General features: G+C 46.1%; 2 protein-coding genes across 2 annotated transcripts; both read right to left on the bottom strand.

Annotated features, from left to right (window-relative positions):
• Positions 1-3,270: 3,270 nt before the first annotated feature.
• On the bottom strand, positions 3,271-7,229 carry LOC116501992 (cytoglobin-1-like). The gene is made up of 3 exons (XM_032207664.1): positions 7,135-7,229; positions 4,713-4,944; positions 3,271-3,921 (listed from the first exon to the last, which is right to left on the bottom strand). Exons 1-3 carry the CDS (start codon positions 7,227-7,229, stop codon positions 3,793-3,795), a joined length of 456 nt encoding a protein of 151 aa, XP_032063555.1. The 3' UTR covers positions 3,271-3,792.
• A 6,404-nt stretch (positions 7,230-13,633) lies between these two features.
• On the bottom strand, positions 13,634-18,743 carry LOC116487804 (heat shock 70 kDa protein 12A-like). The gene is made up of 4 exons (XM_032185009.1): positions 18,462-18,743; positions 16,043-16,267; positions 15,531-15,702; positions 13,634-14,679 (listed from the first exon to the last, which is right to left on the bottom strand). Exons 1-4 carry the CDS (start codon positions 18,741-18,743, stop codon positions 13,634-13,636), a joined length of 1,725 nt encoding a protein of 574 aa, XP_032040900.1.
• Between the last annotated feature and the right edge of the window lie 221 nt (positions 18,744-18,964).

Here is an 18,964-nt window from a genome sequence, read left to right as displayed (position 1 = left end):
ACCCTGGGTGGGTACGGCCAGATTTCAGCTATGGTGAAAACTGCTTATTGCAATGAGGCTCCTCTGTGGTGCAGAAAATGACTTGGAGTGTGCTGCCTGCATAGCTGGGAGTGACGATGAATGCAGTTGTGGTCAGCATTAAACAAAGTGTAACTGCAAAATGAGCTACGTGCCAGAGGTCATAGCCCTGTATGCACCTGCAGCGCTGACAACCCTTCAGTTTTGCTGTTCATCCCATATTTCACATGCCACCATCAGGGTAGCTGCCCTTTGTTCAGCAAGAGGAAGAGACTGCAGTCCCTTCCCACCTCAGCCATTCTGTGATTCTTGATGCAGCGGCTTATAAAAAGCATCAGCATGACCCTCCGTGAGTCTCATGGTTCTTGCTCTTTTTTTCTGGCTTCGATCACTTTTTTTTCTATCTGCTTCTTAGCAATAAATTTTTGCACCGTGACCGCTGGTGCATTTCTTTCATTCTTCTCACTGAGACCTGGAGCTTTGGCTGTCACCGCAGCCTGCAAAACCAGGAAAGAGTGAACTGCTGGGAGCCATATCAGCAGGTGGAAACAAAAGAGAGGAAGAAACGTTTGTTCCTAGCGCCAGCTCTCCTCTTTATCCCTGTTTTCCCTTTGTGGGCACACAAGGGACAGTCACACAAGGGCAATTACAAAATTTCCTCCTGGCTCTGGCTTTTCTCCTCCTTTTACTGGGGTGACCATCATCCCGGGCAGCTTCCCAGACTCCTGGCAGCGCTGCACCCCACACGCTAGGCAGGCAGGGTTGTCCTGCAGCGACACGGGTGGCAAACAGCCTGACCAACAGCAGAAGTCACTGTCACCAAACAGCCCCTTCCCAGGCTGAAATCATCCGCCTAACGCTGACTGTAGCGAAGTATTGATGGTGGTGCACGGTGAGGACAGCAAAGGTTAAATATTGTTCATGTCGCTGGCTCAGAGAGGCTGCGTGTCCATCACTAGACGGTGATAAGTGGCTTGGGAGCTTTGTGTCTAACCACTGCAGCTTCTCAGAGTGCTGCCATCTTCCCAGGCTAAAGCTGGTTTGCAGCAGAGCAATGGGATAAAGAACTGCTGACTTCCAACAGGGCAGGGCAGCGACTGCCTTGATGGATGATGAGACCGTAGTCGAGGTGTCAGCTCTGACATTTCGGAGCCATTGTCTGCCTTGTCCTGCAGTTCTGCCTCTGTCTGTAACGCAGTGCAGAGCTGGATTCCACTGGGGAGCAGGGTGGAGATCAGCAGCATCAGCAGCACCAGCAGCACCAGCAGCGTGCCCATGGCTCGCCTGTGCCCGGGGGGCTGTGCAGGGGGAGCTGCACCGCAGCAGTGCTTCCTCCTGCAAAATGCTGCCAGGGACGCCAGAAGTCTGGGCTCTCCGAGGTGAGCGTACAAAATACTGCAGAACAACAGGGCTGCTATTTCTACTGTCCGCCAAGGAAACAAGTGGTTCAGTCGGGGATGCTGCTGGCTCATGCTGGGGAAAAAAAAAATCACTTATGTGACCTAGGCTTGTTTGATGCTGACCACGCGCAATCTGACTAGTGTAACCATGCCCTGAACTGGCTCAAATCCACTGCACTGCATGTGCCAGAAGTGCTTTGTAAGGCAGTTGAGGCTCTGCCGCTCCTCTCCTGCTCTAGCAGAACCTCCCTGGCACCCAGCACGGGGCAGAAACACTGTGGCATGTTCCTGCCAGGGCCGTGCCCTCACCACCTTCCTCCAGCTGTGCCATTGCAGCTGGGCACACGGATGCCCAGCGAGTGCAAGTTCCTGCTTTGTCACTACAGTGGATGATTTTTTTCAGACTTCTCTCACTGATTTGCCTGCGTTCCTTTATTTCTTTCCTATTCCCTGAATTTTACCAAAGCTGCCCCCACCCCAGCACCTGTAGGGAAGCACTGGAAGGTCTGAGTTCACTCAACAAAGCGGATGAACTGAATTTAACTGCATCTGCCTTTCTACAGTGTTTAGGTAATATTTTGAATCAGAAAAGTGTTTGCTCATCTCTACAATATCAAGTTTTACTTGTGGGGATGCTTTATTCCTCCAGCTACATGACTGGAAAGTGTTTGGATTTTCATTAGCCCAAGTGATAAATGTCCTCCATTAGTTCCCTCTCACACCCTTTCCCCTCTGTGGTATTTTTCCTGTGTTTGCCCTATTCTGGCTTTAGATACAAACTTTGCTGATTCAAGTTATCATGGGCACTCGTCATACAACCCACGCTACGTCACTGATTTGTTATCTCATTGAGACCTTTCCCTCTCTTCTTAAGCCTGAGCTTTTTTGAATGAGCCTTATGCTATCAGCTGCTGCTGTCAGGACCCTGTCAGCTCAGGATGTTGATGGCAAGAAGGAGCCTGCCATGCCAGGCATCCATTTCATGGCACATGGCCTCTGCAGGTGCATTACAACACATAAATAAAAAGGGGAGTTGCTTTGAGCATTTCAGAGTGTTAAATTTACTTGTTCTGCCTCTAAGGGATTTGAGATTTTGAAGATGCTGTGCAATATGCTTCCCGTTCTCCCCTAGCAGGGCAGAACATTGCACCCAGTAGAGCAGCCTGCCCTATCCTCCCTCTCTGGCAAGAGTTCATGGTCTGGACTTTGGGGTTTCAGCATCTTTTGCCAAACAAATGGGATGGGTAAAGAAAACTATGCATTGGATGAAGAGGAATTCTGCATTTTTAACCATTTACAAAATCACTGAATCGTTTCACTTTTCGTTTCCATTCTCACCATCAGAGGAGCCTGCTTACTGCGAGTGTGATGGGTGTCTGGGTGGTGGCTTGAGCTGGTTTTGGTACCCCCGGTACCACCTGTGTCCGTGCACTGTACCCAGCCACTGCTCCCGCAAGGCCTGTGCATTGCAAGGGCCTTTTCCACGCCACAAAGGAGAGGACACACCAGCTTTCTTTTTGTTTATTGTGTTACACTTAAGCAAAACGGCATGTGGTTATTTGCAGTTATCAGCTGATGATTTCACCACGGCTAAGGAAAAGCAATTAAACAGTTCTGGACTCGGTTAAGCTGAAGGGAGACACAGGCCTTGCGGCAGGAGAGGTAGTGTGGGCGACAGTGAGCTGGGTGTTATTGCTGTCTCCTGGGCACATGGCCAGAGCAATTTTCTGGGAGTAGCAGCAAGAAATACAGGCACTGCAGATGTCCCCACCTGCACTGGAAGCTGCTCTGAGTCACCTCTCCCCAAGCTGGGGGACTCTGTTGACCTGCCCAAGTTGGGACTGTCCCCGTCTCTTTTCCAGATGTTAGTCTCCTCCAAACATGGAGCACTCCCCCCTGCTCCCATTGCTGCGGTTCAAATGTGAAACTCCCATGTCTCTTAAAAAATGACCTCTACAAAGTCCCTGACCCAGGAAATGCTTCAAAATGGTCTTCTGCTCATCATTGATGAGGATGGAAAGGTAAAGAGCTGCTGGTTCTCTCTCTGGGCTGTTGCTGCTGAAAGGAGCAAGTCTTTCAGGAACAGCAAGCTTCAAGTCTTGGTCTTTAAATGTAGTCTCCAAGGACTGTAGCCAGAGGAACCCACTTGGAGCACCTCAGCTGCAAGGCATGTCAGGATTTGTTTGGCTTTGATGTATCAGCAGTTTTCATTTAACTGTGGAAACTCAGTTTGCTACAGAAATTATTGACATTAACACCTATAATATATTTTTTGCTTTTTTTTACTTTTTCGCTCTTCCAACTGTGGCTGGAGGCCCAAAAGCAGCGAATCAGTGCTAGTGAGAAGTTTGAAGAGGCTAGAGGTTGCACTTCCTCACCAACCCGCTTCTTTGTAGACGTTGTTCAGGTGAGTGCAGATTTCATTGGTCACCTTCTCAAAAGAGGCTTTGCAGTCTCCACCAAACTTCTCCTCCATCAGTTGCAAGATGATGTCACAGATGATCTAAACAGGGAAAAGGGAAGAAGCAGTGTGAAATTTCCTCCATAATAAATGAAGGCATGATAAAACATATTTTTAAGCTGTGTTTTTTGGAGAATGGAAAGGGGGTACAAAAGCAATTCAGGAGTATGTAGTGCGCAGAACTGGAAATAGGTTGTGGGAAATTAGATGCATCATAGAATTCACCCCAAATTGCAGTCACTGTTGTATTTTTAACCACCCCATCTCTATTTAATGTTGACTGCACTGATATACACAGTCACTTAAAGACTTAAGTAGAGACAAATGCACTCTGCTGGTGACTTCAAGTGGACTTGGGAAAGCCATTTGGTCCTCTATGTATCACATCTGTTTGTTTAGCGATGGCAATGCTGTTGCTGTTGTTGCTCAATACCAAGTGTTTCAGGTGTCCTGGTAAAGCTCAGTTGCTGATATTAGAGAGATATAGACATCATGGACTGAAGCTCAGTGTAGGCTGCTTTTCTGTGTCTTGTGATTAGATGACAACTGTTGCACTGAGAAAACCTGCTACAACTCATGGGCATGTCTGCAGCTCCCACCAGAGCAGACTTGCTTGTACATCAACTGCTGCACAGCCTTCTTCCCAACAGATGCCAGGCATCTCATTCCTACAGTCTTCCCGCACTGACCATCTCACCTTCCACTATCTCCACTCCCTGAGGCCTATATACATTTACACATACAAAGCCTGTTTTCTTCAGCTCTTCCACTCCAAGGGGAAGACATCATTCCATCACTACTATACCCCCCAAAGAAGATGGATGCTGGCTCACCCTGAAGTTTTTGGGGTCAACCTTGATCTGGGTAGCATGTTTCTGGCCAAGCGGGTTCAGTATCCCAAGAAAAGCTTCAGTGTTGTCCAGGTGCTGCACCATGTCGTTGATGGCGGTGAAAACCCTCTTGCCATGGCCCCTGACCTGATCCGACTGTTTCATCTCTTCGGCGGAGTCCATGCCTTTGAAGTGTGTGAAGTAGGACTTGGTATCTGGGTGCTCAGTAAACATCCTGTGGAGAAATGAGAGAGGGCCTAATCTGCGGACTGAGGTACCAATGCAGACACGAATTCATGTGCCAGGCCTTGTGTTATGTATTTGTTGGCCTTTTTCCTTCCCTTTATTAGAACAAACTCCTCTTTCCCATGCACTTTTTTGTTCTCCTTTGCCCTTCCCAGCCATGCATGACCCCTGTGCCCACAGCAGCCTGACCACTTCTTGTGTCTCCCCAGGGCACTTGGCTCACTGCTTCTTAAAACCACTGCCCTTGCTGCTGGCCTATGCTCTTCTGAGAGGGTCACTCACAGCAGTTTGACCAACTTTACTTTTGCTCCCAAGTTTCACTTATTTCTTCACAGGGATGTGCAACTGTGGCTCCACATCCTAACGCCAGGAGGCACCTGAAACCATGCTATCTGCATGGAGCAGCCTGCCTGCCCTCTCCTGAATTAACTCCACTGCTCCTGAAGCAAACACCTCTTCGGAGTTAGGTGGAGATACAATCCACAGGGACATGGGAGCGCATTCAGGCAGGGCGCGTGTGACGGTGCACAGTCACAAGGATGTTCTGGACAGCAGATGTCTCCACTTTGATCTTAATGGGTATTTTCAAGGAGAAACCCAACCATTGTTTTTCTTAGTTAACCCCTTCCTGGAGCCCATCCCTGAGCTTTCTTCTGCTTGTGATGGATTATTGTTTGTGTACTCAGTACTGCTCATTTCATTTATTCAAAGGTAACACAGTTCGATGCCTCTCATAAAGGAATTGTCTTTTATAATATCTCAGTTACAGTCACGTCAGTCAAGCTTGTAAGAAAACAGGTTACTTTGTTGGATAAACCAGTTACCTGCCTAAAACAGCATTAGCAAATTCCAGACTGCATTTCACAGAATCACAGAATGGTTGAAGTTGGAAGGGAACTCTGGAGGTTATTTAGTCCAAGCCCCCTGTTCAAGCAGGGACACTGAGAGCAGGCTGCCCAGGACCATGTCCAGGTGGACACAAAGATCTCCAAGAGGGGAGACTCCAAAATCTCTCTGGGCAACCTGTGCCAGTGCTCAGTCACCCACTCAGTGAAGTGCTTCCAGATGTTCAGAGGGAACCTCCTGTGTTCCAGTTTGTGCCCAGTATCTCTTGTCCTGCCACTGACAAGAGCCTGGCTCCATCCTCTTTGCACCCTCCCTTCATGTACCTATAAACATCGATAATTCCCCCCGAGCCTCCTCTTCCCCAGGCTGAATGGCCCCAGCTCTCAGCCTCTCTTCACAGGAGAGTTGCTCTGGTCCCTTCATCAGCCCTCTGTGGGGCTCTCCCCGGTATGTCCATGTCTCTCTTGCACTGTGGGGCCCAGAGCTTCTCTAAAGGTTGGGCTGGGTCTGTGGGACACTAAGACTAAACCTTCTACAGTAAAACACCCTGAGGAGCCAAACCACTGGATGCTAACATTTAATAACTGTACTTCTAACCCTAACTGTCCTCAGGGTATGTAGACCACAGAGGGAAAGAGCAGAGAATAACATTTGTTGAGGCACAAGGTGTGATATACAAGAAGACCAAAGGTAATGGTAAAGGTGTGCTGAACAGAAAGAGTATTTGGGCTGACCAGTGCACATGGAGGTGATGTAAGTCCCACCTGAGAGAGAGTATGTGAAAGGTGAATAGAAGAAATGTGTCTTATGGAAGATGAGAGGAAAACGAGGTGAGGACTAAAAGAGGAAAGATCACAGGAGGGACAAAATACAATGAAACATACGAGTTATAGACTGGAAAGGCTGAAGGGGACTCACAAGAGAAATACTGAAGATATACATGTGAAAAAAAAGATTCAAGTAGTTCAGAGGTAAAGGGAAATTGGGAAATAGGGCCCACGTTTTGTTCCTGTTCTGTTTTATACCATACTTTATTTCCTTTACCTTAAATACATCACTATTTACGGGGGGATTGGTAGGGTGCAGTAAAGAAATCATTCTAGTCTCTTCCTCCTTTTCCAGCCCTCTCCTCCCTTTCTTTTTGATTTTCTTTGCATGGATCCCTCCTCTGCACTACTTCCTCCCTGAAGCGGCATAAACCCCAGCAAAACAAAATGTTTCTGGCGAGGGCTGCGTCAAACACATCGCGAGGTGCTTCTAGGTGGCAGCTCCATCCTTCTTGCCGTTCCTGGCTGAACCCTCTGCGGTAGAGCGGGGTAGGCTTTTTCCTTACCTGACCAGCACTGCTGTCCCATTGTCCTCTGCATCCACATAGATCTTCTCCCAGGCACCACGGGCACTCTGCACCTCCGCTTCAGAGAAGGGCATGGTGGAGAAGATGCTGGTGAGGAAGGGCACAGAAGGAGGGAGAACAGGGAGGCAGTGATGGGGTGGTTCTGCTCCAGGGCTCTCTTCAGGGCTCTCTAAATAGTGCCTTGGGGATTTAAGAGATCTTGAATGGTCTCTTTGTCTCCATCCCCATCAGTCACATTTCTGCGGGCTTTAGGGCTGCCTAATCACTTTTAATCAGGAAAGAAAGCAACCACATGAGGAGGGAGGCCTAGCACTCTGGCCTGGAGTCCAGTGCCAGAGCAAAGAGCTTGATGTCTAGGACAGAAGGGGAAAAAGGGAATTTTCAATGTGGAAGAAAAAGGTAAATTCTCCTTCCCTCCTGTCCCCTGCCAAGGCCAGCACTTGGCTTCTCTTTCCCAAATGCCATCCTTGCCTGAGCACTGATTTCCTGCTTTGTTCCCGAAAATGTTGCTGTGCTCGGGACATCCACCATGGTGCCCTGCCTTCCCAGCTTCCAGTCCTTCTTGTTCTTGCACTCCAAAGATCCCTTTTGCAGCTCTAGCAGCTCACTCCGGTCCCGCTCTCATACCATGGCCACTGCTTTCCTCGCAGCCCTCTGGTCTGTTGGGGCTCACGCTCTGACTGCTGCCAGCTTTGGGACCAGGCAGGTCGAAGACACCACCAGTGCTGAATGATACCATTGTGTGGGTGGTCGTGACAAAGCATCCATGGATAGAAGACATAAGGGGCAGGAAAACAGCCGGTGCACACGGGCCTGTTATTGTCATGGTCACTTGGAGGAGCAGGAGGCAAAAAAATCTCAGATTATCCACGTGGCACCCAGGCTTAACCTCTGGCAGGAATGTGCTGGTTAACTCCAGGGCGCACACACAATATAGGGCTTAGGGGCTTGAGGAACCGCCGTTGCTGGATGCTGAGTGGAGACAAAACCTCCTATTGTTTGGGATAGTCTGGAGGAGGGAAGGAGTGGGCACGAGGGAGAAAAGTGTGTCACAGTGAGCAAAGCCAGCCCAGTCCCCTGGGCAGATGGAAAGGGGTGGTTGCAACCGCACGGGGACCTCTTGGTGGAGGTGTGTGACACCTCTGCTAAGGCAGCATTTAAAATACTGAGAGAGAAAGTACAGGTGCTTAACACAGCGGCAAGGTAGAGGCCAACCTCACTGCCTTTGTAGCACGTTTCTGAACTCCTTCACCTCACACCATGTGCTCTTCCTTTCCTCTCACCGGGAAGAGGTGAGAGCAATGCACAGCAGTCCTTACAAATTTGTAGCAGTGGGGCAGAAGGGAAGGGTTGCCCCAGCTCCACCTCATAACCCATCTGTGTTGCCTGCCTCACCACACGGCACTGGCGTCCGTGTGCTCTGCAGCTATTCTGTGAGAAATTCAGGCCACAGCACCAGGTCTGGACATGTTTGTGTCAAAGGACTTCATTGGAACCAAGCACCCTTGTGCTTCCCTCCCTTTTCACCAACAAAGAGTGGTCTCGTACAAAGCCGCGTGGCCCTCTGCTTTCTCATCCCCAAATCCTCAGAAAAATGTCCCAGATTTCAGGAGAGCCTGGGGTGGGGGGGTGAATGGGGACGCAGTGCTGCTGGCACTGCTGCCTCTGTGAAGGCAGGTGCCAAACCGTGAATGCCGGCCAGCCGAGCACAACACAACACAACACAACACAACACAGCACAGCACAGCACAACACAGCACAGCACAAACACAATACTGCCGTGGCGGTGCCAAAGGGTCAGCAAGAACAGAGTCACAGGGGGTGGCGGCTGCCAGGCCGGGAGCCAAAACAGAGGGTTCCACTTGGGGGGAGGGAGACTCAGCGCACTGACTGATCCCAGAAGTCACGATGGTGTCTTCCCTAACATCCCTTCTCTCTTAGGCCAATTTATATTATTTTCTATCTTTTATCTTTTAGGTGGAGATTGAGTGACTCTGGTCATACATACCTTTGTCATGACTGCTGCTAAATTTTCTCGCTTTTGTTTAAAGGCACAGGCTCCAAGAAATTCAGAGCACGTACTCGGTGTGAGGTGGTCGCAACTTGGAGGTGGGTAGCTTTTGGGCTGGAGGTGTGTTTTGGTATTGTAATGATATTATAATGAGCAAAGTTCACCAAAAGGAAATATTTTGTCAATAACATGGCAGGCTGTTGGCCCAGGGTAGCAAATAAGCAGCTTATTGGTTCCAATGTACCTTTCAGTTCCCCTCTTATCACAGAGCCTGGCCGTGGTGTCACCACTCCACTCCACCCTCTGTACAGTTCCTCTCAGAATTAGCACACCAGGTTCCCCTAGTGCGATAACACCTAAGGTTAGAGGCCTAGGGAACACTTAGGTAATGCAGCTACACTCCACCCCAAAAGCTTCCTCAGTGCTGTACATTCTCTTTAAGATGTGCATATTAGTTTAATTTTCCTAGTCACCTTAGGCAATTACTCCACAGAGCCGAAAGGGAGGGTTCCAATGGGGACAGCACGGAGCCTTTGGAGAAGAGCGGAGTGTGGGGTGGGTGCTCGTGGCCCAGCTTCCTCCTGCCAGCAGAGCAGCAGGCCTGCCTCCTGGTGCAGCACAGAGTGATGGTGGTGGTTCTGCACAGCGGGCTTGCTTCCCTTTCAGTTTCTGAGAAATATCTGGCTTAGACAGCAGCCGGCTGGCAGGCTCTGTGGCCCCTTGGGGTACATGGGGCTGGGGGCAGATGTATGTGTCATCTTCTGGCCGTCCGCTCCTTTAGACTCCGGCAGCACGGACTCTGCAGAGCTCATTGGTGGCTAGGCCACAAGTGCTGCAAAACTGTCTGCGTTTGATCCTCCTTTAAAGTTGGTCATCTGCTATGTTAAGTTTCATGTTTAAGGGCAATAAGCCACCTTAGTTATTATGGAACAGCAGTTAATCCCCAGCTCGATAAATACAATACATATCTGGGGAATTTAGAAAGACAAGCAAAGAGAATTCTTTCTCCAAATACTGGGAATGTCAATGCTCAGTAAGACACTGGCAGTGTAGTGGCATAAGGTGGCAAGTAGCCGAAGAGAAAACTGTACCAAAGCATACTTCGGTACTGTACTGCTGCCCTCCTTGCCCCAACAGCCACATCTGGATCATGGTCCCCATTCTGGCTGCCTGTAACTGTCCTCCCCACAGTGCCACGGAAGGACTGATACGTAGGTTCACCAGCCATCTGCAGGCAACCCACACCCAGAAGCAAAGAACACTCACCAGCCCTGACTCGGATGTGTGGGAAAGATTATCCTGTGCATGTGGAGAACAGTCAGACTTGTTAGCATCACTGACAAGCATCGACCTTCTGCCAAGGGGCATTGAGCAGCCTGCTCCTGTTTATCTCGTAATCAGCCTTTGCGGATGGAGGTCCTCAAGCTCGGTATGAGAAGTTGCTGAAGGAGGGAGTCTTGTGGTGGTGGGACAGCCCTGTTTTGATGGCAGAAGAGAATCTTGAGGGCCACGGTGCCCAAGTGAAACCTTTTGCTTCATTAGGTGTTTCCTAATTCCTAATCTGTTATATTGCTAATCTGTTATATCTGTCACTTTATTAAATATGTTCAACTTTGTGACACTGTCTCAGTGGAAGCCCTTGGCGATTCTCCAAAACAGGCAAATGCTGGACTGCAAATACTTTCAAGTTTGTGAAACTGTTCCAATGAAAGCCCTTAGTAGGGCTGTGAAACAAGCAAACACTGGACTCTGGTAAATCCCATTTAATGCGATAGTGGGACCATTGGTTAATAGGCCCTGCATGCAGGACAAGTTGTAGAGGAAGCAACAAACCTGCAGCTGCTGAATTTAATTCTCTCCCAATGCATTGGGTTCCTCCTAATGTCCAACCAGAACATAATGGATATGTCACGGTCATGGTAAACACAGCTCTAAAATTTAAAATAAATAAATAAATAAATAAATAATACTAAAAAAAAAAAAAAGAAGAAGCAAAAAATAGCTATGAAAAAATATAGTCCTGCATGGGGAAGTACCTTACAATCTCCTCCACGTTGCTTTCATTAGTGTATCTGGCAGTTCTCTCCTACATTGAGCACTGTGAGCTTGAGTGGAGCCGTGTTGTACTTTGCACTTGCGAAAGTACAAATTCAAAAGGATAAGAAATATACAGAGTGCTCTCTTTCAAATTCTCCTTTTATCTCTCCGGTGGCACAGATAGACTTGAAGCAGGTTTGGTCTGGGGACCATGCACTGCCAGACTGGGAGCAAGAAGGACAAAAATAATGGCACAGGGAATGTGCAAACCATGTGGACCTTAGCCACCCAGAATAGCCCTTACGTATTTTACAGAAAAATATGATCTGACTCTATAGAAATCTACTCAGGTTTCTGCTGTGAGTATTTTTAATGTGCATTTAAGATTGTAAACATGAAAACACATGCATCGTATTCAAAATAGTTCATCTTTTACATAGCATGCGGCATAACATATTTACAGATTAATCCTCTGAATCCTGTTGTAATGACTGACAAGGATTAAGTAGATGGATAGCAGTGGTTCTAACATAGTCACTGCAGCTAACAAAGACTCCAATGCTGATTTTTAATTCAGTGTATCTGACTGAGTATTAGCACTGGGACAGGTCAGCATTAGGCAGAGAAGCTATATCCTTAGCACACACATACACGATAACAGTTTTAAGGCCTGATTGGGTAGTGGACCTGACCATGTGTAGGCAGGACTTCCTGCTCAAGGAAGTGTAGCCCACCTCATGACTATAGTCACTTAAACTTCATGACATTTGGAATGTATTGGGTATATCACATACATTTTTTGGATGAGGATTATCGAGTGTATGTATTTCGTGTAAGGATACGAAACATTTCATCATAGTCCAGAGTTTAACATGCAAACAAATTGTTAGTATAAAGCGTAATGCAGCGAGTATTAACCAAACAACAACAGGGTGAAGCATCTTGTTGAAGATTCCTGTGGCAGTTGGCGACCATCCAAACAATGTGTCCCACCAATGGTGCTGTTCATCTTTCTTTACTCTTTCCATCACTCGATGTATTTCTTCTATATCATGATGGACAGTAATCAGAGTCTTTTGTCCATTTTCTTGAACTTGTTTCATCAATAGCTTCAAGTCTTCATATAACAGTAATTTCTTCAGCATGGTAAGGTACATTCCAATAGGAGCAGGAAGCAGATCATGAAGTAAAGTATAATTGGATGTAATAAGATAACAAGTGGTGACAGGAACTGAGTAACTAAAATCACATTCTAGAATTTTGGTAAAGTTACAAACATAAACATTAGAGTGATTACTTGTATTTACAATAGTATTATCTCTGACTATAGAATCACAATGGGTTCTCATGCAAACACATCGTTTCCCAATATATACAAGTACAGTTTCAAGGGTTTCATTAGGATGTATCTCAAAGTGCCAAATACATTGTCCAGTATCAAGACAACTGTCTTCGGCTTCAAGCATGTTACTTTCACAAATGAAGCCTTTTTGGTCACACACAATACATGCATTTGCATCAATTGTTTGCCACTTTCTTCACTTACGATGGGCCCATACTTCATGTTCCTTAAGGTAAAGTGTAGTTCCATTATGATTAAGTCCTAATGCAATGATTGGATAGACATTGGATACTGTGGCATTGCTTATGGTAAGGTCAACTTTGCAGTGGATGGAGTTAGGCCATTTATAATTTAGAAAGTAATCAGAGTCTTTTGTCCATTTTCTCGAACTTGTTTCATCAACAGCTTCAAGTTGTCATATAACAGTAATTTCCTCAGCAGGGTAAGTTTCATTCCAATAGGAGTAGGCAGCAGATCATGAAATTAAGTATAATTGCATGTAATAAGTTGGTAAGAGGTGACAGGAACTGAGTACCTAAAATCACATTCTAGAATTTTGGTAAAGTTACAAATGCAAACATTAGAGTCATGAAGAAAGTTAACTGCATCCCAGACAGACCAAGCACACTTCATTGTTACATGCTTTTCCTGGGCAAATTTGGACTCACACAGGTCACATTTTGCTGAGCCTGCTCACAGGTGCTCTAGACAGGAGGGAAAGAGATGAGCTTTTATGGAAATAGAAAACATTAAGCCCAAGTCAGTGACATAGGGAGTATCTTCAGCTGGACAGCTCCCAGATGTCCCTGAATTACTTCTTCACAAGGTATCTTTGATCGGGACAAGAGCCCTTTAATTATACATAATGTATTTCTAAGTGATGTTCTGAAGAAAACTTAAATCCATTTAAATATCTCCCCTGGCAGTATTAAACCTGGACTCCAGATAAAGAGACCTGATTTTGAATTAAGGATAAGACTGAATAATAAACTTTATGGTCCATTTGCCTTTTACATTGTAGTAGTTGGTACCTACTACTTAGGCTGTCCCTTGAATTTGTTGTCCCTACTGCTCTAAGAACCAAGCATTTACACTGCTAAAAAATCTATCACAATTGTCCGACTTTGTTTGGAAGTAATGTCTGTAGCTGTGGCTTTAATTTCAGTAAGCCCAAATTTAACATCCAGCCTCAGTTTGCGATTCTTCCCCAGTCTCGTGTCTGGCATTGGTACTGCACATGAGCCAAGCAGTTCCATCCCTTCCTCATCTACATACTGAGCACACTGCTTTTCTGTGGAGTAGAAAGCAAAGCATGCACATGTCTGATCTGGTTCTATTGGATGAAAAATATATTCAGCAGCTTCATTTATATTCACTGACTCCTCAATTCCCACCAATTTCTTGAAGATATCTTTGCAATAAACAATCCCATCATATTTTGAGACATATCGTTTACAAAAGTCGTGGATAGCAGCATCAAATCTTGCGTATATTTCTACACCATATGTCCGAGCACTGATTCTTGAGGCAATGATTTTTGGATTGACTCCAAATAAAACAGCCCCTTTTGCAATGGCAGCTTGGGCCTCCATGGGACAAAGGACATGATACTTCTTGCTAAAAGCCTGATGGATTGCATCCCTCAAGATGATGCTAGTTGAAAAACCTCCCACAAGTAAAATGTACTGGACCTTGGCCATCTCAGGCTTGCCAAGGATTTCCCTCAAAGTACCAACAATATTTTTGATACTGTACTCAAAAAAGCTCTCCATTTTCTCATATGTAATCATGATCATCCCATCACACCATACAGCTCCTGTGACTTTTGTGAAGAACTGAGAGATCTCCTTCCTGCTTTCTGCCACTCTTGTCAAGTTGTAGTAGCAACGTATGTAGACTGCCTCCCTGCTGGCAGAGCATTTCTGTAGACTGAAGTTGTACATCATGTGTTGTAATTCAGTAGGGTGTCTCTTTACATATTCATCCCATACACCATCGTCAAATATTTCTCTGAGGAATGCACTGAAGTTTTCATCCACTCTGTTGCCTCCCCATCCACCTCCAGATGCCTTGTGTAACTCCTTCAGATAATGGTTTTCCTGGATCTCATGTACTGTGATGTCTATTGTGCCGCCTACACACATACACACAGACAAATCAAGTTAGATATTCTCTCTGAATTACACAAGATCCTTACTTTTCACTGAATATAGTCTTACTTTCTGAACTCCTGGGTCCCAAGTGTGCTTTTCTGGTGCTTTCTTTTTCACATCTGCTCTCTTTCTCTATTGCCTGTATGCCTTTAGATTTCCTAAATTTAAGTACTAAATTTAAGTTGACTCTTGCCTTTTGTTACACAAGCTCTGAGTTAAAATTACCAGTGATGGTGAGACTGTGAGAAACCTGTGGTGCTCTTGATACTTTGGCAGTCTTTGTTCACAATCACCAGAGTGCTCTTGACAGTAAATTCATGTCACTCTAAAAAACTCCCACAGGAAACAACAGAAATTACTAAGTGGCGCTCTATCAACTATTCTTAATTATTTATTCTACAGGGCCTACTAGTCAATTACTTCAGCCAGTTCACTGGGCACTGCACTTGCTCCTACAGAGGAAGCTACACAACAGTAATTGGGTGTGTGTCAGTGGCTGGTGCTGGAACAGGGAGCAGGATGGAGTGGCATGATGGCAGGAGCTTGTGAAGCGACTGGCTGGCCTGAAGTGCTGGCCATCAGACACTCATTGACTTCCATTTGCCATGGATCAAACCATTAGAAGACCTGTCCTTTCTTCCCATTTTGCTGCCTGCCCATGGGACCTCATGAAGAGAAAAATTAAAATAAAAATACCATGACAATCACAGAAGTGGAGTTCAAGCTCTGGGACTGCTCTGCAGTCCTTTGGGGGCCTCTGTGTTAGACACAGCAAAACAGCCACTCTCCATGCCCAGCAAAGATTGTACCTGTTGAACAGGGAAAACTTTACCTCCACAGTCAACAACAATATACTGGATCCCAGGGGAGTCTTCAAACTTTTTCTTGTCACTGGCCTCTACGATAAACCCTTGTTGTGGAAGCTGTTTGCACCAGAGTGATGCAGCCTCTGGCTCCAGGGCAATAATCAGCTTCTCAGAAATCATGTTGGAGATGAGTCCTGCCTAAAATCACAAGAGAAGTGTCAGTTCAGGAAAGGTGGCAAGATCACTGCTGCATGAACACCATCTGCTAGTGAGGCTGTTCTCATCCACTCTGGAGTAATGCTTCTTGCACCACTGACCTCTGTGGGCTCATTTCTAGACAGTGGCAGGAGAAGGGGCAGAGCAGTGGTTACTCCCAGCTCAGGACATCCCCCTACACACATATTAGGGGAGATTCATCTCCCTGATGGATAGAAATTTGAAATGCAGGTTGTTTAAAAAAAAGAACATTTCCTCTTCCTTGATGGGTAAAGAAATCTGAGAAGATAACCTGAGGAAGTGGGATAACCACTGGCTTTACCTCTTTTGCTGCCAGCCGCATGAACTGCCTGGCAGCTGCACTCCATATGGCCGGGACAGTAATGACCCAGGTGATCTCCTGGGGGTCACAGACGGTGTGGAAAGAGGCCTCTTGGACAGTGTTCAGGGCATGTTCCTTCATGTAGCGTAGGCTTTCAGCAAAGACCATCAGGGCAGGAAGTGTCTTTCCATTGCTTGCTTCCATCTCCATGCCAGAAGTGACTTTCTACAATTGAGAGGAAACAGTAAAAAATGTCTTGGGGTTAAATGTAGAAGTCCCAGTAACAGTTCTGTCCTCTTTACACTGAGCACTGCACAGAACGTGCTATAGAATGAGGTCCTATCTCCAAATCTCAGTAAATTCCCCCAAATGGCTTAATTATGTAGCTAACTGAAGTCTAATTGACACAGGTCAGCTATCAAACTTCTTGCATATAATCTTTCAATAGGCAAAATACCCATGTGGTTGATAAGTCGACTGTTCCTCATGTTCCAACTTTTATAAAGACCCTATGGATCCTCCTGAACAGTAGTGGGGAGAATTGTACTTTCTATGTGACATCATCCTATATTTCCCAGGCATATGTACAGAGACTTCAGGTTGCTCCTATGCTCCAGTGTATGTAGTTAACAAAATATATACTGGAAAAATATACAGACAAATACCCCTCTGTTCTGATACGATTTATCTGTAATGTGTCCTCTTGGTTTATGGGCTTATGTGTCTGCCTGGGTATATGTGAAACCTGAGGCAGGTGGCTGCTCTGACACTTTTTCAGTCTCTTCCAGGAGCCCCAAACTTCCTCCATCAGTTCCTGCTTCCCTGCTCTATCTAGAAATGTGGAAATTGTTGCCTGTATCCAAAGTTTTGTAAGCCAGCCTTTACCACATGTTTCTCTTTGTTCTGCTTCAGCAGCTACCAAAGATGGCTGAAACAGGCTGCCTAGCTGTGTCACCATCCCTAGAAGTCTTCAAAAAATGTGTAGATGCAGAGCTTAGGGACATGGTTTAATGGTGGACTTGGCAGTGGTAGGTTAAAGGGTGGACCAGATGATCTTAACGGTCTTTTCCAACCTAAATGAGTCTATGATTCTACGAAAGATGGCCCTAAATCAGAACAATCATCAACTGGATAAACAAATTAATGAACTTGGGACCCTTTACAGCCAATGGAGGTAAGTAGGCAGGTCCAGGGTCTGCCCAGCTATAATAGTCAGAAAAGGCACTGTGCAGCCACTGGAAGGAAAAGCAATCTATGTTCATTTTTACTTATAAAGTCATTTCCTGTCACTGTTCCTGGCTCAGTCAACAGAAGGTGATACATTTTCTCCATGGGCACTTTTTGTGGAGATTCAGAAATAACAAGGTAGGTGTCTGGGAACTGTTGTTTCCCTCTCTTGTCTCTTTCTAATATTTCCCTTAACCATTTGCTCCGTGGGTACAGAGAAATGAGCTTGAACTAAAATCTCTCTCCAGAACCTCCTGCCCCAAAAGTGAGTGAGAGCCTATCACTCCATGGGTGACACTACGTCAGACCACATCGTTCACACCTTTCCTGGGGAGGGGAGTCCTTACGGCAGCCTCCCACCTCCCCCACACCTGGATCAGCACTCATTGCTTAGCACTGGAGGATGCTAAAGAGCAGACAAGGGACTTCATCTGGGGCTGACTCTGTTCTCTGGATTAGTAGCAAGCACACATCAAGTTGTAAGACTTTGTGCAAATACTCACCGTGGAGAAACACCAATTTTGAGGGCATACAAAGTAAAATGAAAAGCACAGAGCCAAAGTGAACTAATAAAAGCAGATGGTGACACTTAGGAAAAGTTAATCTCAATAGACAAAAAGTAGAAAAAGGTGGAAGACCTGTGGGAAGTGCTGTAGGACCAAAGAGCACAGACAAGGAAGCCCTGAAGTAGCATGATGTTTGGTTGAAGAAACCTTACCAGAAAAAGCCACGAACAATTCTGAACTAGCACAGAGCTGTCGGAGAAAAACAATAACTACTACTTGCTTAAAAGACAGACAGACACCCATAAAAATGGCTTGAGCACATTCCTTCAGGGGAGGGAAAGACAGGCTGACCCTGGGTCAACCCATCTTGATTACAAGAAACTTCCTTTGTTCTATGTACAAGACTGAGGTAGAAAGTCCCAGAAAGAGGTTAGTTTCTCTGCTAAGTTCTAGAGCAGGGCAGTTTTTTGTTATAAACAAGTATTTGGCTTCAACGGGGTCTGCAGTCTCGTGAAGCCGTTAGCTAATTAAGAATGTAAATCATTTCTTGTTTATCAAAATGCCCGTTGACTTCTGTTCATTCATCTTGGCCAGCCAGATTACTCTGTCCCCTTCACCAATTCAACCCACATCCCTTAAATAAACAAATGGTTCTGACTTGCATTAGCAGTAATCACTCTACATACCATGTTGTACAGTCTCATCTTGAAGTTCTGGAAGAAGTACCACTTGTCAGCTTCGCTGGAGGGCAGGCTCTTGTACTTCATCACAGCATCATAGCCAAATTTACTGAACTCCTTCTTCTGGTTGAACAAGATGCACGTGGGCGTCTTCGGGGTCTTGAGACCATGCTCCATTCCCCAGAACACCTGGCGGATTTGGTCTGTACCTGAAGCAAGGGAAAAACAGTACCCACTGTAGGACGTGCCAAAATCTATAGCAACAACAAAGACTGAATCGCTGGCCATGTTTGACAGCAGCACAAATATGCACAGCTCTAGGGTTACAGAGGAATAAATATAACAGATTGGGATGAAATTGAAACTTTTCTGGCTACTACTGCAGCATGAAGCCACCCCCACCCTGTCTTTACTGGCTACTGACTGGAGGGAAGTTGATTCTGACATCAATTACAGGAAACAGTACCCTTTCTTGTAAAAGGGGGGGTTGAAACTCACAGTATGTAAGC

Source organism: Aythya fuligula, chromosome 1 (genome assembly GCF_009819795.1).
Source record: "Aythya fuligula isolate bAytFul2 chromosome 1, bAytFul2.pri, whole genome shotgun sequence".
Classification (NCBI taxonomy): Eukaryota; Metazoa; Chordata; class Aves; order Anseriformes; family Anatidae; genus Aythya; species Aythya fuligula.
This window is presented reverse-complemented; position numbering and strand designations above follow the sequence as displayed.

Excerpts from the sequence above, each read along its gene's own strand:
- LOC116487804 (XM_032185009.1), bottom strand. The coding sequence starts at position 18,743 with ATGGCCAGCGATTCAGTCTTTGTTGTTGCTATAGATTTTGGCACGTCC. Across the intron at positions 16,268-18,461 it reads AGATGAGACTGTACAACATG|AAAGTCACTTCTGGCATGGA; the intron begins GTATGTAGAGTG and ends TCTCAATTGTAG. Across the intron at positions 14,680-15,530 it reads TATTGTTGTTGACTGTGGAG|GCGGCACAATAGACATCACA; the intron begins GTAAAGTTTTCC and ends GTATGTGTGTAG.
- LOC116501992 (XM_032207664.1), bottom strand. The coding sequence starts at position 7,229 with ATGCCCTTCTCTGAAGCGGAGGTGCAGAGTGCCCGTGGTGCCTGGGAG. Across the intron at positions 4,945-7,134 it reads GGGACAGCAGTGCTGGTCAG|GATGTTTACTGAGCACCCAG; the intron begins GTAAGGAAAAAG and ends ATTTCTCCACAG. Across the intron at positions 3,922-4,712 it reads TTGACCCCAAAAACTTCAGG|ATCATCTGTGACATCATCTT; the intron begins GTGAGCCAGCAT and ends TTCCCTGTTTAG.